Source organism: Haliaeetus leucocephalus, unplaced genomic scaffold, assembly GCF_000737465.1.
Source record: "Haliaeetus leucocephalus isolate CR32 unplaced genomic scaffold, Haliaeetus_leucocephalus-4.0 Scaffold751, whole genome shotgun sequence".
Lineage (NCBI taxonomy): Eukaryota > Metazoa > Chordata > Aves > Accipitriformes > Accipitridae > Haliaeetus > Haliaeetus leucocephalus.
The window spans coordinates 4242661-4267457 of NW_010973187.1; the positions used below are offsets into that span (position 1 = coordinate 4242661).

Sequence of the window (24797 nt, forward strand, 5' to 3'; positions counted from 1 at the left end):
AAACAAAAACCCCCCCCCCCCCCCATCCCCCCCCCCACCAAAAAAAAAGAAAAAATTCCCTATCCTTGAGTGAATTAATCACAATGCCAAGAAGCAGGATAGTATTGTAACACCACTGGCTGTGCTTTGAACACAACTCAGAGCAACCTGTGTGCTAATGAATACACCAAATAGGCTGGGCAACCATCCATCCATGTTCCATCATGAAATAAAAATAGCACTGAAGTGATAAGCATTTATTAAGACTGAACATTATTCATAATCTATAACTGATGAAAGAATTTCCATCTTGGGTATCACATTTCAGATATGGAGATGTAAGTCGCTTCTGCTGAAGCCTGCATCCCATGCTGATGTAAAGAGTTAAAATAAATAAGCAAATACTAATGGTTTACCTTTATATAATGATCCTTTGAACCAGTGACAATAAGATCTTGTCCATTGGAAATTCGATCTACAGTAAGGCACATTACAGGACCCTGGTGACCAGTTAGCTTTCCTGTAGACTGAAATCTTCGAGAATAAGAGAAGAAATGAAGGTTTGTTATTTTTCCATATATCCAATACAGTTTGTAGCACAGTTTCTGCCAGAATGGATCTTTTTATTTTCCCCTATGTCTTCACTATTCATCCTCTGGTTTACATATCCATGGATATGAGCAATAGAGTGTAAATGTTAAAAGTAAACAAAAGTTTCTATTTATGTAAAATGAGAATTAAAAAATTTAAAGATAAAGACAAATCAGACCCCTCAAAGTACATCTGTATTTTGAACACACTCTTTGGGTGCAGGTTCTGTTTGGAAAAGTGCTATTACAGTGTGACTATTGCAGTCCCACATTATATTACATTATATCAATTGGTTTTCATCATTTCATCAACACTTACTAGTCAGGATTCATGCATCCGTCACCTTAAAAGAGTCTGTTTTACAATGCCTGTCTTAAACAAAACCTTGGGTTTTTCCAATCATTTTTACTGAAAAAAATTCACCATAACCTTAACACATGAGGAAATCATGAGCACCTCCATTATCTCAGTAACCACCACAGTATGGATTATTTGATACATATCTTCCTCATATTTTGCCCAGGTTATGGACATTACCATAAACAGGAAACACTTTGTTTCATATGCACATGTAAGCACCTAAACAACATTCTCTTCTACTGGTGTTCAGTACCTTTTCAGGTCCCACATCCTCACTGAGTTTCCAGCAGCTGCATAGAGGAATGTGCCAGTTGGATTTAGTGCAATCTGATTGATCTGGTTCTCTCCAGCTGGGATAGTGACTGTTCTGTTAGTACTTCCTGAACACACATCACCAGGCATCGCTTGGCCTGAAGACCTGAGTACAAGGAGGAAGGAGCAGGAAAAGGAAAAAAAAAAAAAAAAAAAAACCAAACCCAAAAACAAACTCTACATTATGTTCTCCCTACTTTGCACACTGTTTAAAACCAAACCTGTTTACCTGAGCAAAAAGACTATAAGCCAGTTATGAATACTGAACATTTGATAAAACACTATAGGCATGAATGCAAATTGGTTTGTGTTTCCACATATTACCAGTACCCCATACCGACTTAGCCTGAACACATAAGGAAAGCTTCCAGCCCCAGAAAACAGTGTACTTGAATTACACTGTACTGCACTATTGAATTAAATATAATAAAATTTATCTAAAATTAAAACTCATTTAAACTCTTGGCATTTGAGGTTTAGTATACTTACGTCAATGTCCGAATACACTTAGCCGAATCTCTGATGTCCCACACCTTGATATAGGAGGTCGAGACTGTGAACACCAGGCTAGTGTAGTTGCAGTATTTTATGGAAACAACATTATTTGGATGACCCCCTAGAGACATAATCTCTTGTCCAGTTACCAGATTCCAGACTTTACAGGTACGATCTAAATAAAGACAAATTAAAAGGGGAAGAGAATAATTAAAAAACAAACAGGAAAAAAAAAAAAAATCATGTTTTTCCAAAACTCAGTTAATTTAAAAAAAAAAAAAAAAAGTACATGCATTCATTTGCACTCATACATATCCCTCCATTTAGGTAGGCACTGCAGAAAAACAGCTAAATTAAACAGGTCTTAAAGAATACACATGGGCATCATCTACCATCATCAAAACTAAGCAAGGTTAATCATTAAATGTTGTGCGTTCAAGACATGCATATTAGCTCCCACAGCATTTTAAAAGGATAGAATTCCGTCTCAAGTAAAGTGAAGATACAGACAGTTTAGAGGCTGTAAAGTTTGGATGATGACAGATCAAGAGAAGAATCCAGTTTTTAATTCAGGAATTCTTCATCAAGAACATAGTTCAGGAGGGGCTTTGAGGCTCAGCATGACAGTGCTGACTGCCACCAAAAAACCCTAACAAAGGTAAGAAGTGATCCAAACTATTGAGTGTTGTAGGATCCTCTGAAAATCCCAGTGTAAGTGCTTTAGTCACTGTTTTCATTCAGTAGCAGAGAAATTTAAATACTGTGACCTTTTGTGTACTGAAATCCCAAAGCATAGAAGTTTTCAAGAATTTTGGCAACACAAATAAAGAGCACAGGAAACTTTCCTTGTTGTACCATGTCTCTATAACTCCATATATTTCAGAAGTGCATTTTGACTGGAATAAGCACTGGGAGGATGAAGAGAAAGCTTCATGTGTAGACAGTTATAAAAACATGAAGAAGGTAAGTATACCAAGAACTGTCAGCCACTTTAATAATACCAACTATCAAGACCAAAGCCCAATATCCACAATACACCTGAAAGCTTACTGGCATTCCTGAACTGGCACTCGCTGCTAGTGTTACGTGATGTCAGTGAGCTGAGACTTTCTGCTTCAGCAACAATTTCCAAAAGATTTAACCTTATTTAAACAAACAACTGTGTACACTCTTGAGTACATGTGTACTTCGTAAACTTTTCCCCTCCAAATATATACAGAGGAAAAATTCTTCCATAAGTATGGGAATGTAGCATATGACAAGAAAGAGCAAATATTTACATCTACAAGCGTCCATATGTTAAAAAAAACCAAAACAAACAAAAAAAACCCCACCAAAACCCCACCTTTAGAACACAAATCTAGATGTAAAATAAAATAATCCAAAAAGTCTTTTTTCCCCACATAGCCACTAAATCAAAAAAATCTCAATACAAATCAACTAAGCAATGTTTACAAAAACTATATATATGTCCTTTTTTGCATTTGCATACACTTGCACAAATGCTGAAACATTGGCTTAAACTTATAAGATGAAAGTTTGCCAATTCACTGTAAAAGTGTGTCTCTGTATTTTTAACAGCCAGCTAGCAGAATAACCACAGAAACCATACCTGAATATTAGCAGTAGAAGACCTGCATCTGATGGAGTTATCTCTATGTTAACATAGGGGGGAAAAAAGGATGCCCTGAAATTTCAGAGTCTATTTGTTATGTGAACTAGTGGAAAGGAGAGTCTCCCTGTCAGTAGGTGTTAATGTCTTCCCAGCCACCACTCTAGTTCACCTTAGATTTGATACTTGAAGGAAAAAAAACCAAAACAAAACAAAAAAAACCCCAGATTATCACACAAGTTTTATTTTGGAGAAAAAAAAAAAAAGTCTGCCACAGTTTCAGCTGCAGAACTAAAAATATAGCAAGTCCTTTACCATAAGTGCCGTATAGGAAAAGGCCCAGAGAAAAAACACACAAAAATCACTTTTGAGCAATATTAAAAAGGGTGTTCATGAAAAATAACCACTGAGATCTGGTTATGTTATCTTCAAGCCAAACTAAGTGATTACAATGGAAAGTCACACCAAAGACAGGAGGAAAATGTTTTCTTCCAAAACACTGCTTCTACAAGCTTGAAGAGTTCATAGACTGACTGCACCATCCAGTAAGGAATTTAGTGACTACTAAAAATCTGGCCTCTTCCACAACAGCCATACAATTCTTATGCCCATAAGGCACAAGCAACAAGACCCACAGGGGAAGCAGAAAATGTCCTTAGCTCTACTCGAAGAACCAACTATGGCATGGAGACTATTCAACCTCTGTAGGCAGCACAGCCAAAGACGTGCTAATTCCCACCTCTACACCTACTCTGAGGCTATTAGTTTGCATTGCACACCATGTATGCACATGTTACCATGATTGGTTCCATCATATCACTCAACAAATATTAGTGTTATTCTTGATAGTTACTTTTTCCACTACAAATAAACAGCCAAATAGTACACATTGGAATTAAAAACGTGTAGATAATTACTGTAAATCCTTCTTCAGCTTATGTTGCAAAATGGATCCTCACAATTTTCCACTGTGTTTACAGTACTAAGCACAAACTGAGAATTTCACAATACCACAAGTTGTCAAAGCAGCCTCTGTAGGCAGCACAGATGCATGGAGCTTGCCCAACCTTTAGATCCAGTGAAGAGAAGGTCATCAGTTGCATCAACACAAAGCACAGCCTTGGTATGTCCTTCAGCTGTATAGATACACTGAAGCGGGGATGATCGGATACATTTTGAAGCAGGGAATGGGTTAATTATCCCCCTAAAGGAAAGAAGAGAATGTGAGATGGACATACTAATAGACACAGATAAAATTAATTTACTTAAATGTAAGGAAAAAGGTTAATCTAATTTTCTTACATGTGAGGGCAGAACAGTTGAATACCTTTCATAAACTATGTGAGGATTTTTACTATTTAGCTTCAGCAAGTGCCAACTCTGGACTATCAGTTAAAGGAAATCACATGTAAAACCAAACAAATGAAAAAAGGACAAGATGCTGAATGTTGTGCATATGCGAAAGTCTGTGTAATGCTGAAAGAACCAGGATGCTTAAAGCTCCTGAATGCCTAGGATCAACCTTAAGACTGCAAATTGCATAAAAGACATCTTAATCTAAGTATCACATCTGAAAAATGGAGTAGATGTAATGTACACTGCCAATTCCAAACTCAGCAGGCATTTCACATCAACTGCCTTCTACAGGCAGGCTTGGAGAACTGCTGCTAATTTGTGTGCCTGAGGAAGGTTCCTACTGCACCCCGTACCCAATGCCACACTTGTACTCAAATAGCTAAAAGGGAGTATGGTTGGAGTACAGATATGCCAGAGCAATCTTCCTGGGGATTTGTAGCTAGTTCTGTGGTGGTACCAAAAGACTAACTCACCCGGGGCGGGGGGGGCTGGGGGGGGAAATCACAGTTCATCACCGAATAAAAATTATTTAGCAGTCTAAAAGCCCATGCACACAACTGCACACACACATGGACCCCATTGATTTCTGTGGTGTAGAAAAGCCTCAAGGTAATGCCCACAAACATGAAACACAATGCTGTGACCTGACCAGCTTGCAGGTAAGACTCACTGTCATGCTCTTCCTGGTATTACACACATAACTATGAGAAAAAGGAACTAAGCCAAATGTAAAAATTCCATAACATGACCCAGAAGCTTGCTACAGGAAGGAAAAAGTCCTTCCTGATATTATCTAACTTTGCTACAATTAGCTTGTTTACTTAGTACAGTCCTAGAAATTACTATTTTATACACTTTTACTGCTCAGGACATCTTCATTCATATAATTCAGTACTCCTTCACAACCCTTTTATAGATTTTACTAACATGATTGATATTGCCTTAAATTGTTTGACATTAACTTCATCATTTTGGAAAGGCATTCACCTTTGTCTGCACCTTCTTATGTTTTCAAGAATACAGGAACAATTTACTTTATTATTTTTAATTTAGGTCTCCATGGTTTTGTTTTCTAACACCACACAAAACTAATATGGTTTTCTCTGTAGTACTCCCCAGTGGATCATGCTGCCTCTAAACTGAGTTATTCCTACTGTTGTTCTCACCCACTCATTCCCCTGACAAGCCATGTAAAATAATTGTCCCGGAGCTATTTATCTACCTACGTGCAGTGCTCTGAAATCTACAGACAAAAAAATGCTACAACTGCTACAATGACCAAACAAAACCACCATCATAGTATTATTAGCCCTTTGACTGCCCTTCTCTTAATAAACTAATTTTTCACTGAGTACCAAAATCCTAAGCCACAGCTCAGGAGCATGAGTGGGGACATTTCTTTCATCTCTTAAGCCATCGTGTGTTCTGTGAGAAAGATATAATAAAAAACCTACTCATTTTTATTTACACTGGGATTTAATTTTTAGTGACCAAAGCATACAACTGAACAAGAAAAACAGAGATAAGCATATAAAACCTAAGAAAATGTCTGCTCCTCTTTTTTTAAAAGAACAAAAGAGAGAAAGAATATGTCTAAAGAAAGGTTTATACCATATTTCATTTAAAAAGAAAAAACCTGACATGCTCGACAACAATAAAGAACACCCTAAAAAAGGGGAGGGGGAGACATGCTTGACCAAAATTTCAGATTTTTATGCTTCTGGCAAAGGCAAAAGAGATACAGTACACAAGTATCAGGAAAATTCATGCAGCAAAATGAAATTTCCGAAGAACTGGAATAACTTCAGTGAGAGATGCCAAGAAAACAGAAAAGAGAAAGAGAGAGTACCTGTGTACCTCCGACAGAGAGGAATCACTTTCATCAGACCTACAATCAACAGTGGTGGAATTGTGAGGAGAAAGAATATAGGTATCAGCAAAGTAAAGCCTCCATATGAGAAGAACACACAACAGCATGGCCAATTCAGAAAAGCAATGCAAATCCACATACAGTATGCAGCATTGCTCAGGGTATACCTTAAACCCGTGATAACACGGCGCTAGGGGAGGAAGCAGAATTATAATCTTAAAACAGCACTCTCAGCAGTAAAGTTACACTGCTAGACTGTCTCAGCCCAAGAAGCTGAGTAACACCAGCTGAGCCATTTATTTCCCCAACATTTTCTTATAGAAGTAAAGGCAACAAAGTAAAAGGAGACGATGGATGTATAATTTAACCTCCATAACATAGTGCTTGTTGAAAATATCAAAAGGAAAAAAGTTTCTGACCATCAATGCCTGTTAAGTGTAGAAGAAACATGTAAAATGTTAAGCATAAAAATATAAATATTAAGCTTATTGATACCCCACTGAAATAAGAACAGCAATTTGCAAACAATCCTAAGTTGAAAATCCTTCACCTCTCACTTTCAAAAGTGTTTAAAAATAAAAAACAAGAACACACACACAAGAAAAATCCCCCCCAGACATGAACATTTGCAGTATGTCTTAAGATGTCCTTCATTTTTAACTCAAACCAAACAGATTCAGCAGTTTCAATTTGACTTCAAAGTCAGTCCAGAGAAAATGAAAAGGATTAGGTGGGAGTTAGCAATAAGATAAAGATAACACAGCTAAGATAAAGAAGTTACAAGCACAGTTAAACTACTGAAAGCCTTGCAAGCTACTGCTTGGTATGTGGTGACTCTAGACCACTGAAAAAAACCAAAGTTTTAGAAAAAGCATTAGTGTAAACAGACAACAGCAATTTCTTGCCTTGCTACAGTCAGAACTAAACTTTATTCTAAGTTTGAATTGCAGTTCATAAGCGCTGCATGGCCCTAGTACCGGTACTGAAACCCGCAAAGATTTTGCTCAAGTCAACTCCACTGTGATTTGGTGTAAGGCTCCTAACAGATGCCTAACATGCGAGGAAACTGAGCTCTACTCCTCCTAAAGAAGGTATGAGTATCATCTGCTTCTCCAGATCACCTCCTAAAGTCAGTCTGTTCAATAATTTATATAATCTCTAAACAACTCTGTTCTAGCCATTTCAATATCCCATCCTCCAGGGTGCTGTTGTGACAGCATTCTGAGAAGAGTAACCGAATAACTGTCAAAAGCTCTATTTCCTAAATTATCAGCTAAATCCTACTTTCAAGTGTAAACGCACACACAAATACACATACATCTAAGAATTCTACTGTTCTTTTCTACTTTGGGTTTAAAACTACAAATACCAGACATAACCTAGAAAACAGGAAACAAGGTTCAGCAGGAAATTGCTTTTCTTGAATTTTTACAATGGTTCCATGGAAGTTTAAAATATTTTGTTTGAAAACTACACAAAAACCACAAGAAATGTCTCCTCTTGTCTTGCAGGAGAAGGGCAAAATATCTAACAGATAGTACTACACTGATAACTTGAGTGCACTTTGCAGTTCCCTGGTTGGGGGCTGAGGCTTCCCTCTGTGACTTACTTATCCTGCTGAACTGATGTGTTTCCCTGAGAAACAGTAAGACGACTAAAAACATTCATTTCATTACGGGGCCGGCTTGGTGGGGAAGTAGGAGGTGACAGACTAGCCTCTGGGGCTCCAGAATCTGAGCTACAAGAAAAAAAGAACATCTTCTTTAACAGGTTATGAATGGTTAGAGAAGTTAAATGCAACATGCCTCAAATGTTAGATGCTCTCTTCTTAAGCGAATAAACAAAATTATAATGCTAGCTATAGGTATTTTCCAGAGAAGGCAATAAATTTAAGACTACAAACTGCTGCAGAGTGCAAGGTAGCACGATGTTCAAAGTTTATGTGCTAACAGTGAAAGCTCCAGGCAGAAAACACACATAAATAAACCAAAGAAATTCTTGTAAAACTGCAGTTTCTTAGAGAAATTGATGACTTCCATAAAAAAAAAAAAAAAAAAAAAAAAAAGTCATTTGAAAATGCTCCAGAGGACATGTAGTCAGGGCTCTGCTCCTGAGTTATTTCATACAGAAAAATACTCTGGAAAAAAAAAAAAACCATACACAGAAGTTGAGCAGTGAATAATTTCACTGCCAACAATAAAAAACATCGTAGAATTACAGAAATAGAAAAATACAGATTTATATTTCAAGAAAATATACCCAAGGTTTAAATTATGTCAGAGAAAATAAATTTAAAAGAATCTTACAGTTTTTGTTCTTTTGCCTTTGTCTTTTCCATTGTTTTCTCATAGGCTTTTCTCTTCGCTAAAGGTGAAGGCTCAGGTATCTTCTTCTCTGACAGAGATGGCTGTCTAGAACTAAAGCAAGAGCAATCATTACCTTACTTTAAGGTGCTTTACAAACTTGCTTTTCTTACATTAGCTGTCATTCTCCCACTCAGATTTCAAATTTCAGAATGTGCTTAATCTAGTATTGTCTCTCTTGAATCTATGGACTCTAAATTTGTTCTCACATTTTTATACTAAAATACACCAAGTTTATTAACTTTCACAGTTCATCATCATATAAAGAGCCAGATACTGAATATGCAAAGGAGATCTACTAATTCAATAATAAAAGAGACTGACTAAAAGAAACACAGTGGAGTATACATCTCAAATTAAGACCACAGAGAAGATGGAAGGTCTGAGATCTAAAATTTCAGATTCCACAACTTTCATCTACAATAGACCACTTACAGACATGAAGAACAGAGAAACCATGATGACTCTTACATATGAATTAAACTTTGCATTAACATATTCATGTTTCAATATCAAATTCAAAATTAGGAAGTGAGAAAAAGCATTTCCCACTGACAGCCTGGCTATTATAACATTGCTTCTTTTTGTCCCCCTTTCCCTTCTGCCTTGCTTTCCATCCCTCCTTTGTCTCTCTAGTTCTTCCTCTGAAATAATTCCAGTTCACAGTCACTGTGGTCTTTCTCCCAACCTTTTACTCCCCATTAAAAATAGCAATACGATCAAGAGTGCAATATTAATGCTGACACCCGAATGTCATCATTTCACCACAGTCAGATAAAAAAAGAAAGGAATCTGGATGGTGTCCACTCTTCTGAACTCCTGTTTCTCATTAGCTGGGCAATCAGAAAAGCAATATTTGCTTTGTTTTATCCTTTTTAAAAAGTTGTTTCTATGACCAGAAATGCTCACTAAAAGAAAGAAAGCAGATTCTGAAAATGCTTTTGTGCCACACAACTTTATTAAGTAAAGTTCAGTTGGCAGGCCACCTGCCTGACACAGTTACTAGCATCTGGTCTCAGAGCTCTACAGGATTTGGATCTGCATAACTGCAACTTCTCTACTTGAGGAAAGCTGTACCAGTTTCCCTTGAGAAGAAGTCTGTGCTAAATAAAATCCACCTTGGGATTGGCATGCAGAATAACGTGATTTAACAAGGGCAGCACAACCAAGAACAGCTACTTGACTCAAGTAGCTGAGACTGACTGTCTCAAGTGATCATCTGCACAATGAACACAAGCCCTAATTGGAAGGTGAAGGTCCTGCCTGTAGGACCTAGTGCCAAGAGTTGCTTGCAGACCCTAGAGCTCCCCCCAGGGTCTTCAAGAGACACAAAAAGGACAAGTGATAACTTGTCTGGTTTTGCACAAAAGCCTAGCAGTTAAAGTACATAAAAAAGAAGGGGAAAAGGTGGGTTCAATTCCCTCCTCAAGGCCAGAGCACACATTTCTCTGCAAGGCTCCCTTACCTCTACAAAGCACATAAAAAGAGGTGGAATAGGACACACTCCCTCCCTCTCTATGCTGGACCAGTATGCATTTAGGAATGCAAAAGTCCTGGGGTCACAAGGCACGTCCTATGATCAGCCTGATAGCTAGATCTTTCAGCAAGGATGATGAACGGCTTAGCCTCCACTGCCATGGTTGTCTATGTGTCTACTGTGCAGCTACTAGATTAAATAAACCACACCAGAAACTGGAACCCAAGCTCCTCTGCCTCACACCAGTGTCCTACATATGCAGACATGGAGACAGCTCCCTCTTGCTCACTCTCTATATGCACCTTGAGTCTTCCATCTTTGACTCCAGTGTACACCTTCTTCTGAAGATGTGCAAGAGCATGATCATATTATGAATTCTTTTTGAAAGTCTGGAAATGCAGGTATTATAAGAATGCAGCAGTCTTGCTGGAATGAAATTCCTAAGCATAGATGTAAAAGACAGGTTCATGATGTCAATGAGTTGAATGAAAAGGAGCAAGACACACACCTAATTACAGGTTTCCAGCACCCTTTTAGATTTCCCAGGATATCAGACATCTGAACAGAGCTGGCACAAAACTTACAGGAGACCACTCTACTCCGAAGAGGCTGCTGTAGACGAGCTGAGCATATCAAAGGACAACAGCACTAGCCATCTTTGTAAACAGAATTCCAACCAAACTAACTCTTGCCCATGGGCATTTAGGTGCCTCTCTGAATCACCACAGATCTGAGAAAACTGAGGGGTTTCCAGAGTGGCGCAGTTTGTACATATGCAGATGCCTAGATTTGCACCTAAGCATATATTTCTGTCACTTTGAGAATGCGTATTTTGGATCACTGTTAACTGCTTCTACATCCCTAACTGTCACTTAAGTAAGCGGCACAAAGGAGACAATGTTTATTGCAGACAAGACCACAGTCTGCTCCAGAAGAAAGTATTTTATTACAAGAGACATGATGGCACCACAGGCTCACATAGGAAGGCCAGATGGCTCACACAGACCACCTTTCTTCAACAATGACCAGTGACCAGCAAAACCAGCAATACCGTATAAAGTATACTGAGTTCTAGTTTTGAAAAAGCATCTCAATTACAGTGAAGAAGTCACTGCACACTGATTGTGGGAATTTTTGATCACTTATCTGCTAAAACATGATCATAACAACCCAAAATATATGTGAGGCCTACTGCTGATTGAATTGTTTTACTGACAATGCATATGTTCACAGAATGCAGTTTTTGGAAAATCCTGTTTTGCCTCATTGCTGGCTCACTTTCACAAACGGATACATTCTAGAAGATGGAGTGAGGCAAAAGTTAGTATTACCTGAGTCTTGGATGCCAGGTCATAACACTTGACGTTTTAAATCTTGAAGCTTCAAAAGTCTCTAGTGATCTCACACTAACTGCTGAAACAAGTGGGTTTCTTCACCTATCCTCACCCTCAAGAGCATTCTTTCCAAGCAGATTCTACTTGTAAAATGCACTGAAGCCATCAGCATGGTTAATAATTGCTGTCAGCAGTGTTTTACTGTTCATGATTGCCACCTCAAGCACATGCTAGAAATACACAGTAAAAATAATACAAATTGCAAATGTACATTAGATGGAGACTGCTGTAAAAATATTATGCAAATAGGACAGATGGATAGTGAAAGATGCTTAATTCCAGAATCTGTAACAGGAAGATAGCTATGGGACACAGTTTTTCCATATCACTGAATGCAGCAAGCACATTCAGTTTACGCATGAGTTTGTGCAACATAGGAGCTAGTACCTAAAAGCCAAGAAAAGGGTCTCTAGCAGTGAATGGCTAATAACCAACAGTGATATTGGTAAATATAAAGAGAACAGCAAGAGCAAGTGAAAAAAGGAGTGCATGTGAGAGACACCTGCTGGCCCCAAAGTAAAAAGACAAAAATAATATTTTTGTTCTATTTGGCATCAAGTAATATTTTCAATTAGTAAAACTGTTCTGCAGGTAAGTGCAACCTGCAAATAGAAAGAATTTTTGAGGATTCATAATATCCAACATGTTTCTTTCAACTTTACACCTGCATGCTCTATTATTGTATAGTCTTCATTTTAAGTATGATCCACACAAGATGACTCATAGAAACATTTTACCTAATAGTGAGGACCATTTACAGACACTATTGCTGCATTATATAAAGTCTTGGGGTTGGGGGTTTGTTTGGGTTTTTTTTTAATCTCTCTGCTGTTCTAAGTAGATTGTCATTACCTCCCTAGAATGTGCATTTCCCATAGCACTAAGACAGCAAAGTATCCAAGCTACTAGATGGATTTTTCCCACTACTTAGAAACAAGGCTACAATAATTTTACTACGACAAAGCAACTTAACAGAACTTATATCTTCCGTAAGAAACACGTTACTTACAACTGTGCATTTATACTTTCTAGACTGGTGATGGTAGAAAAGGAGGAGGAGCTTTGTCAGTATTATTTAGTAAGCTTCAAGTATATCAACCTCCTTTGTAAAGTTAAAATAATAGATTACAAGAAATTGGCAACATGCATTTTTTAAAAGCAAAGGATAATTAGTACAGCATGGCCAAACTTACATGCTGCCTATCTTAGAAGGTAAGCCAGATGGTGGGGGAATAAACTCTCTGTCCCTAGCAGAAGTATCATTTGTGTCAGCAGCCATCCCACTTTCTTGGGTTTCTGCAACTGATGCAAGAGGACCAGCCAAAGTAGAGTCTGCAGCACTAATGTCAGAGACTAAATCACTGCTGTCTGCATATAGCAATTCCATCTGAGTAGTGGTCCTCCGGCGGGCCTGGAGACAAATAAAAACCAAGTTGCGACTTAAACATTTCATGGTATGTGTCAATAGTGCTACAATTAAGCTTATCATTAACTCATAATTAGCATCCACCTCAATTCACTTAGCAACTACCTCTGGAAACTAATTCAGGGAGCTCATCTCTACTCTTTGGCAATGTTTCAGAGGAGGCAAGTCAAATTCAACAGCATGAGACAGTGATTTGGCAACTGGTTTCCATTGATATCCTTTCAACCAACTACAAGGCCCTGTCAGTACTACAGGAGTACAATATTACTCTCCTAAGGTTTATCCAGATGAAATGTTATAAAGCAGAGAGGAATAAAGCAAAGTGTGAATTCTTACACTGATGCTCCTTCTGATACAAAAGCTCTGCTTCTTTCTTAGTTTATGTCACTTAAAGTAGTTTAGGCCAACATGAATTAAGATTTGGTCAGCATTTCAACAATTTGAAAACAACACAAAACCTCACAAAGGAGCTGAGCTTTGTGCAACATAGTCATTCTTAAAAAAGTGATCATACATGTTAGGTGTAACGATGCTGTGAAATTAAGATCTATTCCTCAGGGAAAGAAAGGCCACTGGGGAAGACAAGGTCCTGTCTCAATAGAGCCATTACAAAAATGACACTTATTTTATGCCAACATTTTCAGACCAAACTCACTCAGTTTACCTGCCCAAAGAGCTGCACACCAATGAATGCAACCAATAATGTAACAGCCAACCTAGGTATATTCCTCCAAAGCCAAGTGCAGTTAGAAGAGTGGAGGCTAAGCTTCTATTTACTGTGCAAACTTGGTTTATGCTCCTGTGAGCACAGAAGCAAAATCACAATCAGCGTGCGTGTTTCCAGTTCCCACTGCCATTAATATTAAACTGCAGCCAGCCTAGATATATTCCTCCAATGCCAACTGCAATTAAGAGCCTGGAGGTCAAACTTCTGTTTCTTTTACAAACTTCCTTTACATTTCTATGACCACAGAAGAAAATCACAAACAATAAGCAAGTTCTCAGTTCCTGCTGGCATTAACATTAAACTGCAGCCTAACTAATACTAAACCACAAATCTACTCCAGTTTGGAGTGCTAGTAATTGGAAGAACATATCTCATTCTGAAACAGTAAAAATTCAACCACAAAATATTGAAAAAGTACATTTTTATCATTGCTTCTCAGAGCGGAGTATCACACAAAAGCATATTGCATACAAATCACATGAACGGTACATCAGTTCACCTTCTGCATGTGTTCGTTCATTAACATCTCTAGTGCAAAGCAAGAGCATTCCCCAGAAAAGTGCTGTTGAAGTGTGAATTATTATCATCATCATTGTACAGCCTACCTTGCTTTTGGGTTTGACTTCACCACAAAGCTTCAAAAGATCTGAAGATAATGAACTAAAAGAAAAATTGCACCACAGTTAGAAAGAAAATAGCCATACTTTTGCAGAATGTGTATTCTTATTTGATTCTTCTTCCTACTGAAATAGTGGACAAAGTAGAACAAAACAATGTCAGAGGTATCTTCTAATGGATACATGATGTGTTACAGAAAGAGAAAGTGACAGTAATTTTTCTAGAGCCAAATCCAGTTACCTGTTAACAAAGATTGCTCACCTTCCTTCTGTCCCAGGACTATGCAATGGGGCATCCTCATCAGTACTATCTTCCACATTTTCTAGAAAATTTCCAAAAGAATAATGTTAGTCTGTCTGTCTACAACAGGATGTGCAGGTTTTAAGTGCTATACAAAACAGCTCAGACAATGTTGAACGTAGATGAACAGCACACAAAAGGCGGGGGTTTTCAAAGTACCTTAACTATTTCCTAGCCAGTCCCCATTGAATTTTCCTGGTATCTAAACTAAATTTTTTTATACAATTTAAATAAATCTTACACCTAGGCCTATTGTGCCAAATGCGGTCTTCTACTGTAGCAGAGCAACAGGGATGACAGAAAACCAGAAATAAATTCTAGAAGGAAATCTGGAAGAAAGAAGATAAAGCAAAGGAAATTAACTGCAAGACATGGAAGAGACAGGATGTAAAATCAATGGACAGTAAGGATGTCTCTTCCTCCTCTTTTTATGTAATCTTCTTGCTTTAAGACAGAATCAGCCTGGTTATAATGAAAAAAAAAAAATTATTTTTAAGTAGCTAGCAAGCTGAGGCTCAGCCTCAGCTTGTACAGAGTGGCACCATTTGGGCTGACAAGAAGCAAGCACTTTATTAGTATATAAGCATTTAGGTTTCAAAACAGGATGATGCCACAATTTAATACTATAGAACTGCTTCCTAAAAAGAGATTAATTGTATTGAAGCTAACTGTAAAATGAAGTTGTTCAGTAGAAATGTTCCTGAAGTAAAATGGGTACACAAACCTGTCCACAAAAGACAAAACCAGCATGCATGTCACGCACTAACACTGTCAAACATCAGATTAACATGTCTGCATGCAAACAGTGCAAAACATTAAGCTGAGACAACCAGTTGAGGGCATACGTACAATCAATTCCAAATTCTTGGGAAACAAATCCCCTAACTTGCACATTATTCTAATAATACATTTTAAGCATAGTTTAAGGACATAGTTAATACATTCCTGCAAGTGAAGTCCCTTATTTTTTAACATAATCATGAAATTTTAAGGGTTAAATAATCTTCTAATGACATTCCATTACATCTCTTCTTTACTATTAGAGATTCTTTAAGTTTGTTTATTTAATTTCTGCCAGAAACCAGATACCATTTGTAATGCAAAGAACCAATATATCTGGTACCCGTATTAAAATAGGTTTGTCCATGTATATGTTTTAAGTGCAAGTTCATGCTTTGGAGAATGGATGGAAAGATATATAGTCTCCAGTTTAATTCTGAGAAGGAATGAAGAAAAGGAAAATGCTGCCTTCATTTGTATGCTACATCTAAAAATGTTTCCTGAACAAGTCAAAACCATATATCAATCTAGCACCAACACCAACAATGCACTTCAGAGATACTCAACTGCTGCATTAGTTTTAACAATGTAACCTTTATAATATTGTTGTATCTCTGATAATTAAGAAAGCGGGTCACAGGAATAGCACTCTGAACTTTCTTTTTTGTTCCATCCCGGATCTGAGCCCACATTAAACCTTTTCTATACATATTATTATTTTACATCTTCTGCAGAAGAGACAGTCTAGAGTACTGCTCCTTCTAGCAAGGCACAAAAGCAGCATCAATAAAATAAATGCTTTTTTTTTTTAAATATAGGATTCATATTAGGGTGATGTTACTTCATCCCCTTCTCAAATAACCTGTGAACAGCTTTTACAGGCAACAAAGTAGAAAGTGGAGGATAGCCACAAAGGATGGGATTTTATTTGTAAGCTCACATTCATGTGACCTGACATGTATTGATATTTTTCTTCAGTTTGTCTACAATTCAGTACAAGAAGACTGCACAAAGTCCCCAGATAGAAAGCAGCACACAGAATCAATGAAAAGAAATGAGAAGAGGCAGAAGAGCAAGATTCTGCAAGATGTCCTGAGCAAGAAGAGTTGAAAGGAACAATAAAGTTAGTAAAGGCAGTACAGCTTGCGAGGAGCAGCTGAGATGACTGCTAATAAACCAATGATTGAAGAACAGTGGAAGGCTTTTCTGATGACTTGTCTTAATCCTCATGCAGAGGCAACTGGACAGTACCAGTACAATGCAGTACACCAGCACAGTTCATCCAGAGGAAGTGACATTTGACCAGCCCTCTCAACATCTGCATATACATGGCTGTGAGTCACATCTATGAATGTCCAGATGTCAGAGGTGGGAAGGAAAAGCAGCTCCTACAATTCTTTAGAAAGGAATCACTCCATCAATGCTTCAGGACTCAACTTCATGGTCATGTTAACTCTTCTCAAGAGCAGATGGGATAGCAAATGGCAGATGGCTCATACAAGCAAGGCAGGTTTGCATTCAAAAACCCATTCTGAGGGTCAAAACCCAAGACTGTGATGTGCTTTGCTGTAGACTGAACCCTTTTCTTAAGTCTACGCTTGAATGTAGGTGCACAACTACACTGGGGAATGCCCAAACTTAGTTAAGCTAAGTGTATTCAAATGGCCAAGAACTTTTGAAGATATCAGAGCTGAAAGTAGGCATCAAGGGAACGGTTCACAAGCACCCTGGAAGTGCAACCTCTCTGCTTGAGATGGGGCTGGCTGGGTACTGCCACTGAGCTATCAAGCAGCCTGATGAAATTGGTCTCAGGATCTGCTGCCACTCACACTTCCACCCCTGGGAATCATGTCAGGTTACCAGAGAGCCCCTGTACCAACAGTCCTTGCTAACCAGCTGGCAGTCCCAGCCTCAAAGCCTCACTACAGCAGTAGTAGTACTGTTCAACTACAACTGTACAACAGTAGTAGTACTGTACTACAGCTCTCCCTGCAGCTCAAAAGTTTTAGCCGCTAGTGATCTACAAAATGCAGACTATCAAGTTTGGATTTCAGTGTGGACTGAGGTTAGTATGGCATATTCAGCCAAGATACAACTGCAGTGAAGTTTCCTTCCTGTAAAATGTTAGCATAGTCCTGAGTAGCTTAGGTGTTTTAAAAGCCTCAGTTCATGCTTGCAAAGTGTTAAAAAAAAGCTTCTTTAATGACATATACTCTACAAAAACATTGACGATAGAGCTACTGTTTCAATGCATTTAATAAGTGTCTTTTCACTGCTCCAGATGCTGTTAATAGGTAAAAGCCTGTCCAGAGCTAAAGAAAATGCAATGTTAACTTCCTGGCTGGAGAAACATTGCTCTCACTCCAGCATGGGTGAGCACACACACATGCGCGCACATTAAGTGTCTATTTTAGATACACTATGATATTAATAACAATTGAGGTTCCTGAATAAATACTGGCTGTATGCAGCAAGATGCCCTGACACAGATCTTCAGGTGTCACCTATCAGGAAACTGGCAAAGTTCTCACCAGCTTACACAAGATGAGGATCTATACACCTTCAGGCAGTTTTGTGCTTTTGAAATGTTTCAGATGCCTATGCAGACTAGCATAGGACAGCATAATGGGATTAGAAGCAACACAAGACAATACAAGAAGAATTGTTACTGACATCAGGAATATTTTTTCCCACGTTTCAAACATACCCAATTTTGTGGCTGGGAACAAGGGAGGGGAGAAAATAAGTGTAATTTATTTGGGAATCATTTAAAAGCAACAACAAAAGACTCATCTCCTCAAAATCAGTGAAGTCAGTACTAAACCCAGTTGAAAAAGTGAGGTAAAATCTGCATTCTGTACAATATTTACATTATAAAATGAGCTACCTGTAAAAGGTTAAAAATGACCTGCATCTTAAGAATTAATTTTTTTTCCAGGCCTAAAGAGATAGCAGAATTTGTCACAACTACAGCAGTGGTACATCACAAAATAGCTTTATGTAGTCTGAACATACTACAGGTTCGTAAGCAGCAAGTCATAAATTTGAAACACAGCTCTGCTTACTGTATTCACTTCTCATCTGACAAATCTAACTAACATGAGGGCTATGGGTGGTTTCAGATAGGCAGAAATGCTCTGTAAGCTCATGATAATGAGTACATTTACGGAATAGTTCATGCAAACTTCACACACTCACAAATTCTAAGATGCACCAGTTAGTGAACAGGAGTGAATTAGTAACTCATGCAGCTGTACAGTACACAGAAAGCTAAACATACTTACCCAGCGATATGCTATCTAGGTCTGTATAAATAACAGCAACAAGGAAACAAAAGCAACACTCCAATCAAAACATATCCAGTTATAAAAAGAAATAAAAAAAAAAGTACCCAATTGTATTCTAAATTTTTCTTAATATCATCTCATGAGAAGTAGAATAGATGCCGTAACAGACATACGATGCCACTTTCAAAATCACTAACATATGATGATTGAACAGGAATGCTTATTTAGAATTTCACATTCAGAAGTTAAAAAGATACCAAATTGTAAATGCATAGACTTTTGTAAAAATAACAAGCAGATTATTTAAATTTAAAAAATCTCAATAATAAAAAAACTTCTCTATTTCCTAAATATCACTGCCGAGGGGATATACTTAAAAATTACATACATGCACATCAATTGTGAAATAGAGTTTAAGACGTTAAAATACAGCATCTATTCAGAAAAGAAATAGCCTAGAATGCCCAGTACAGCATGCATGAAAGGCAAACATGACATGCAGCTGACTATTCAGAATACAAGATGACAAAATTACCTTGCAAAGCATGACCCAGCAAAGCATCAAGTTCAGGATTTAACTCGGCTTTTTCTTTTAGCATATGAAACAGCAGCTGGTTTTGAGTAGCACTAGTAATTTCTGTCTGCTTAAGGCGTCCCTCAAGAACTTTGATCTGAGCTTCTTTCTGAGCTGCTTGGAGACCCTAGGAGAGACAAAGAAAAAGATGAGTTGTGATAAAGCACTTATCTTTCGTTACAAAATGAGAATTGCCAAAACTTTTTAAAAACTACAAACACAAACAATGTGTACATTGTAACCTTCCCCTCACATCCTAAGGATCAAGTGTCAGCTAAAGGGATTTTTTTTGTTTGGGGGTGTGTGTGTGTTTGGTTGGTTTTTGTTAAGAGATTCATTAAGCATTCATTTAACTTGTGTTCCTCACTCTGCCTTGCAAATATGCATCTAGTGGCTAAGCTGGATGTGACTCCCAAGTACAATTCATAGATTCTTTGCATTTCTTTAAGAGTAGCAAGCATCTGAAAAATCAACACCTCCATTTTTCACAAGTACTTTTTTTTTTTAATCTATGATACTCTATAACAAACAACAACAACAACAAACAAAAACCAAACAACCCAACCCAACCAAAACCAAGCCCTAGAACTGTAATCTTTCCTACAGTATCACTCAGTGAACTTTCAGCTTCTGCTGAAAGATCTCATGGTCCAACTTAAGAGAGAATCCACTCTAAGGGAACTTCCCTAGACCCATGGATTAGTGGGAATTTTTTAGTTGTAGAAAATGTAGCCAGTGAAATTTAGAGAGAATAGTTTCCAAACAGAAGAAACAGTAGGGGAAAATGAAGATGCAACTCATCATCTCAAAGACTTGTAGGATATCAGAGGACTTGGAGTTCTAGGACTTGAGAAAGTGTAGTACTATGGACTTACACATTAGATTCTGATTTTATCATGAACTAAAACAACATATCAACAAACACATTTTGTATGTGGAGACAAACAACAGACAGCAGGAATGACCAATTCTGCAAGAAAATACACCTTTTTTTAGAAACCTTCTGTTTTTCTACAGAAAATTATTACTTATCAGAAAGAGGAGAAAAACCTTCATGTAATGGAGCTTTTTATCATACGGAGAAATTGTTAACAGGGTAAGTCAGAGGCACTTTTCTCATATTAACTCTGTTGCAGAAGCCAATGTAATTGTGGAAATTTTCTTTTCTTTTGTATGTTTTTTATTTAAAAAAAAAAAAAATTTTACTACCTGCATAGTGATGAATCAAGAATGCAAAAAAGAACAGAGAATTGGTCAGTGGGACTGACTGAAAGCCCATTTCAATAGCCTTGAAATCTTTTATTTGATTCAATGACACTGAGTATGGCCTCCAAAGAAAGGCCAAAGAAAGAAAAGCAGCAGCAAGGGCATATGATACATGTGTGCGCAGGGTTATAAACTGCCAAATACTCATTTTGAAAATATTGCTCCAAGGCCTTCAGAAAAAGCCCCTATTGCTCTACTCAAAAGTAGAAGCCTGAGTAAAGTATGCCATGCATCAATAAATTTTTTAAAGGCTCATATTTTTAAGGAAGTGGCTGACCAGTCTTTAAATAAAGATCCTGACCATTCTGTAGGAGCTTGTTGAAAAACACAGAAAGATATTTATTTGATTATGAAAAGCTAGTGCTCTTATAGGAACAATATGAGGTAATTAGTAAAGTGAAGTAGGCTCTATTGGGAGTAGAAAAACAGGCAACAGGTTGAAGGGGACAATGAATGTCAAGGGCCTTCACCCCAAGAACCAGCGTGACTCAGTAATGTTGACCAGCTTTGCTTTATCTAATGCACATTAGTCAGTCTTTATGTCAGCACAGCTCTGCTCCTGGTACATGGCATAGTCCTGGCACACATATATTTCACTTAATGCATTACCTTATTGATACCCATCGTGAGGAAGTGATCAAGCAAATACCGAGCTTCTGTCAAAGTGCAAGCATTAATCACTGCTGTTACATCCAAGGTCTCTCCTTCTTCCTATGTGTGCAACAATAAAAACAGTCAGATTTAAAAAAAAGCATTTTTCACAAATCATTATACTAATCATAGAAAACAGAAACAGTGAAGATGCTGCAGTATCACCCAGTTCATCTCTTTGGTACTTCTTAACCATGCCTGAAAGATCTCTTTTCCAAACTATACCTAAAACACCCCACAGTACAGACACTGCAGCCTTCCCAGTCTCTTCCAGTGCTTCAGTTTCTTTCCTATTAGAAAGCTCTTATCAAACTCTAAACTCAGACCCCTTCTTTCCACAAGCTAAGCTATTCACAGTGGATGCAGAAATAAATGCATTTCTTCTGCAGCCTTCATGCATTTGAAGGCTTCTCCCCCTAGGTCTCTTCCTCATTTTTCTTCCAATTATTCTCAGTCAGTATTAAGCACTCTGGTACCCTTAAGAATTATTAAGCCTTTTGTGTTCTCTATTTCTTTACTGGTAAAGTCCTGTAACCTTGCACCATGATGTCCAAGATTGAAGAAGCCCTGGTGTGAGTAAAATAGTAGAAACTGCTGGCAATATAATATGCATTAAAGCATAGCTTAGCCCAAGGTGGGAGAGGGAGAACTCAAGAACTGCCATATAAAAATACTGGTAAGTATTACAGTTCGGACTTCATGCTCCCATGTGCCAAGAGACCTAGGAGACTATGTGGTGGATTCTTCCTGCTAGATCATGTAAGGTATGATGCACATTATAAGAGTTTTCAGATTTGGATTTCACTGCTTTTGGTATTATTCAAATTTCTACATCAATTGTAATAGACAATTTCTTTTTACTAAATTACTATTTGAAAATGATAACCCTAAACAAGCAACTTGGCCTGAAAAGGCTCTTTAGTTATAGAAAGTCACTGTTCCATAATTGAAAATATACTAAAATGCAATATAAAGAATTTACATAAATTCTCACATTAAATATATTTAAATATATTTAAAGTATACAAAAACAATACAAGGGAGTGGAAGCATACCAACAGATGCAGGAATATACAAGCTGCTAGCCTTCAGTCCCAAGAATTATATTAATTTAATGCCAGCAGAATAGAAAGCATCAGCTTTGACATTTAAATGCTTTGCAATCTTAACTTGCATTACACTGACATTAAAACTCAGATCTGAAAATTCAGCTGTATAAACACTCCTCATTTCAAACTTCACCCAAGTTTTCACCAATTTTCACTTTCTGATTCAATAATTATATAGCCAAAACAAAATTAATTTCTAAATGAGAACATTTTCAAGGCTACCACAGGATTTTTTTCTTTTCTCCATTTTACCATTTTTGCATTAATATTTGACCTACCTTTGCTTCCTCCATTTGCATAATGTTTGCTTGGCAGTCAGTAATGCTGTCATTAATGTAGTCTATATTCGCAGTTAGTGATTCCATCTCTTCATTTATGTTTTGGACGTTTCTATCTGCTTCACTGCCACCCCCATCCTTGATGAGCTTCTCTCTTTTCTTTGAAAGCTTTTCTCTTCTTTTTGTAAGTTCTTCACGTTGCTATTTTCCCCAAAGACATAATATTACATAAAAAGGAATTAGTAAATACTTAGGGCGTTTAAACACCTTTTTGTTTTGTTTTCCTTGTTATACTTTAACTAACATATCGTGATTTCTACAGGAAGTAGTTATACAGGTGAATATATTAGTATATTTGCACATGATCCTATTAATATGTTTTTTATTTCTTACTAAGCACAGCAATCCCATGGTACAAATGCTTACTGGAGTAGTTAAGAGCATCTTCATTGATGGCAATGGATTCCAAGTCACTGCCTATGCCACCTTCGCAGCAATTCATTTACAGAAAACATAAATGCACTGCTCTCACTTTATTTAATAAGATGATACAGGCAACAGTGCATAGTAGATCACCCACCGTAAGTAACCTGTTCATATCTGCCTCCATATTGGAAATGGTCATCCTCTGCATAATGATATCAGTCACTCTGCGTTCAAGTAACTGCCATTTCATCCTGGCTGCCTTTGAGGAGTAAACTCTGCTTGTCACTGCTTTCCGCTGATATTTCTTTCTGTGATAAATTCAAGAGAAACATACATCTAAGTCTAAAGTAGTTCAATTACATATTTGAATGTGGAAATGATCAGGCCAGAATATTTTTGACAGACAACTTAAAATTTCTTGCAGAATTTCTTTCAGTTTTTCATTGCACCAGACAGTTACCTGCACCCAGCCCTGAACTCTACCGCCCTTTAATATATTGCATTTGAAAAACAGGTATCAAACACTGTGGTATCTTGTATGATGCACCATTGAAACAGAATGCCACCTAAGAGTTGTTCCCTATTTAACAAGGGGATCTGCTTCAAACCCCAGTGGAAGATCACCAATAAACCCAATACATTAAATTGTGTTTTCCGACAAGTTTTTCTTTGTACTTAAGAACATTGCAGGCATTGGACCACCAAGGGCATTTCTCTAATGGCAGATTAACTGCATTTTGAAATTTTGGGGTTTCTTAATGCAACTTGTTCTTTAAAGCCATTTTATATTATTCCACACTGTCTTAAACCCACAAAATTCAAATTCCATTTGATAATGGTAAAACACCCATTTTATGAGCATTACATGACAGCAATTTGAAAAATAACCAGTGCAATATGCATCACCACAAGATTATCCGCTAGAAAGTCCATGCAATTTTCAGTTCTCTTAAGAGAGGACTAAACAGTTTTAATCCTTACCCTGTTCCATTTGTTGCAGTTACAGATAATGCTTGAACCCTTGCAACAGGAATTCTCATCTTCTGCTGCACTGCTGTTCTTGAACCATCGTGCTCAACTGATGAGCTAGAACTTGCTTCCTGTATAGGATGCTCAGGCAGACTCAGCTTTCGACTTACTTTTCCTGCCACTTTATCAGACAGAGGCCTTACTTGCCGACGAAGGGCTGTAACCTGAAACACAGTGCAGAGACACGATTACCTCTCCCCAAAACCACGTTCCAAGTTACAGTGATACAATATCATTCCATTTTCAAAGTTGTATTACTCTTTTACCACAATACCTCTTCAGTTTTGCGACGTAAGATAACTTCTTGATTTCTTTTCTGAGCTTCAAGAAGCTTGAGCTGATGCTGTGAAAAAATACAAGCAGCAAATAGGTTTTTTCCATTATCTGCCACAAGGACTGTATTGTATAAAAAAAGACCTTTACACGCTAATACAAGTTTGCAAAACTTGTGACATGAAGTGGGCAAGTCACAATTGTTTCTTGCTCTTTCTAGTACAGAATGAAAATAAGTGTTTCA

The 24797-nt window shown here is 37.5% G+C and overlaps 1 protein-coding gene across 1 annotated transcript in view; it reads right to left on the reverse strand.

Annotated features, from left to right (window-relative positions):
- The window catches only part of KIF21A (kinesin family member 21A), a 184051-nt gene that overhangs the window by 130601 nt on the left and 28653 nt on the right, over positions 1-24797 (reverse strand). Inside the window, exons 18-34 of the mRNA XM_010581084.1 lie at positions 24555-24623; positions 24233-24444; positions 23406-23559; positions 22826-23026; positions 21397-21498; positions 19483-19648; positions 18945-18965; positions 14842-14902; positions 14568-14622; positions 13003-13220; positions 8882-8992; positions 8185-8313; positions 6555-6593; positions 4417-4553; positions 1732-1912; positions 1184-1348; positions 396-513 (exon numbers count right to left, since the gene is read on the reverse strand). Coding sequence (XP_010579386.1) covers positions 396-513; positions 1184-1348; positions 1732-1912; positions 4417-4553; positions 6555-6593; positions 8185-8313; positions 8882-8992; positions 13003-13220; positions 14568-14622; positions 14842-14902; positions 18945-18965; positions 19483-19648; positions 21397-21498; positions 22826-23026; positions 23406-23559; positions 24233-24444; positions 24555-24623 — 2139 coding nt within the window. The remainder of the gene's footprint in view (positions 1-395; positions 514-1183; positions 1349-1731; positions 1913-4416; positions 4554-6554; positions 6594-8184; positions 8314-8881; positions 8993-13002; positions 13221-14567; positions 14623-14841; positions 14903-18944; positions 18966-19482; positions 19649-21396; positions 21499-22825; positions 23027-23405; positions 23560-24232; positions 24445-24554; positions 24624-24797) is intronic.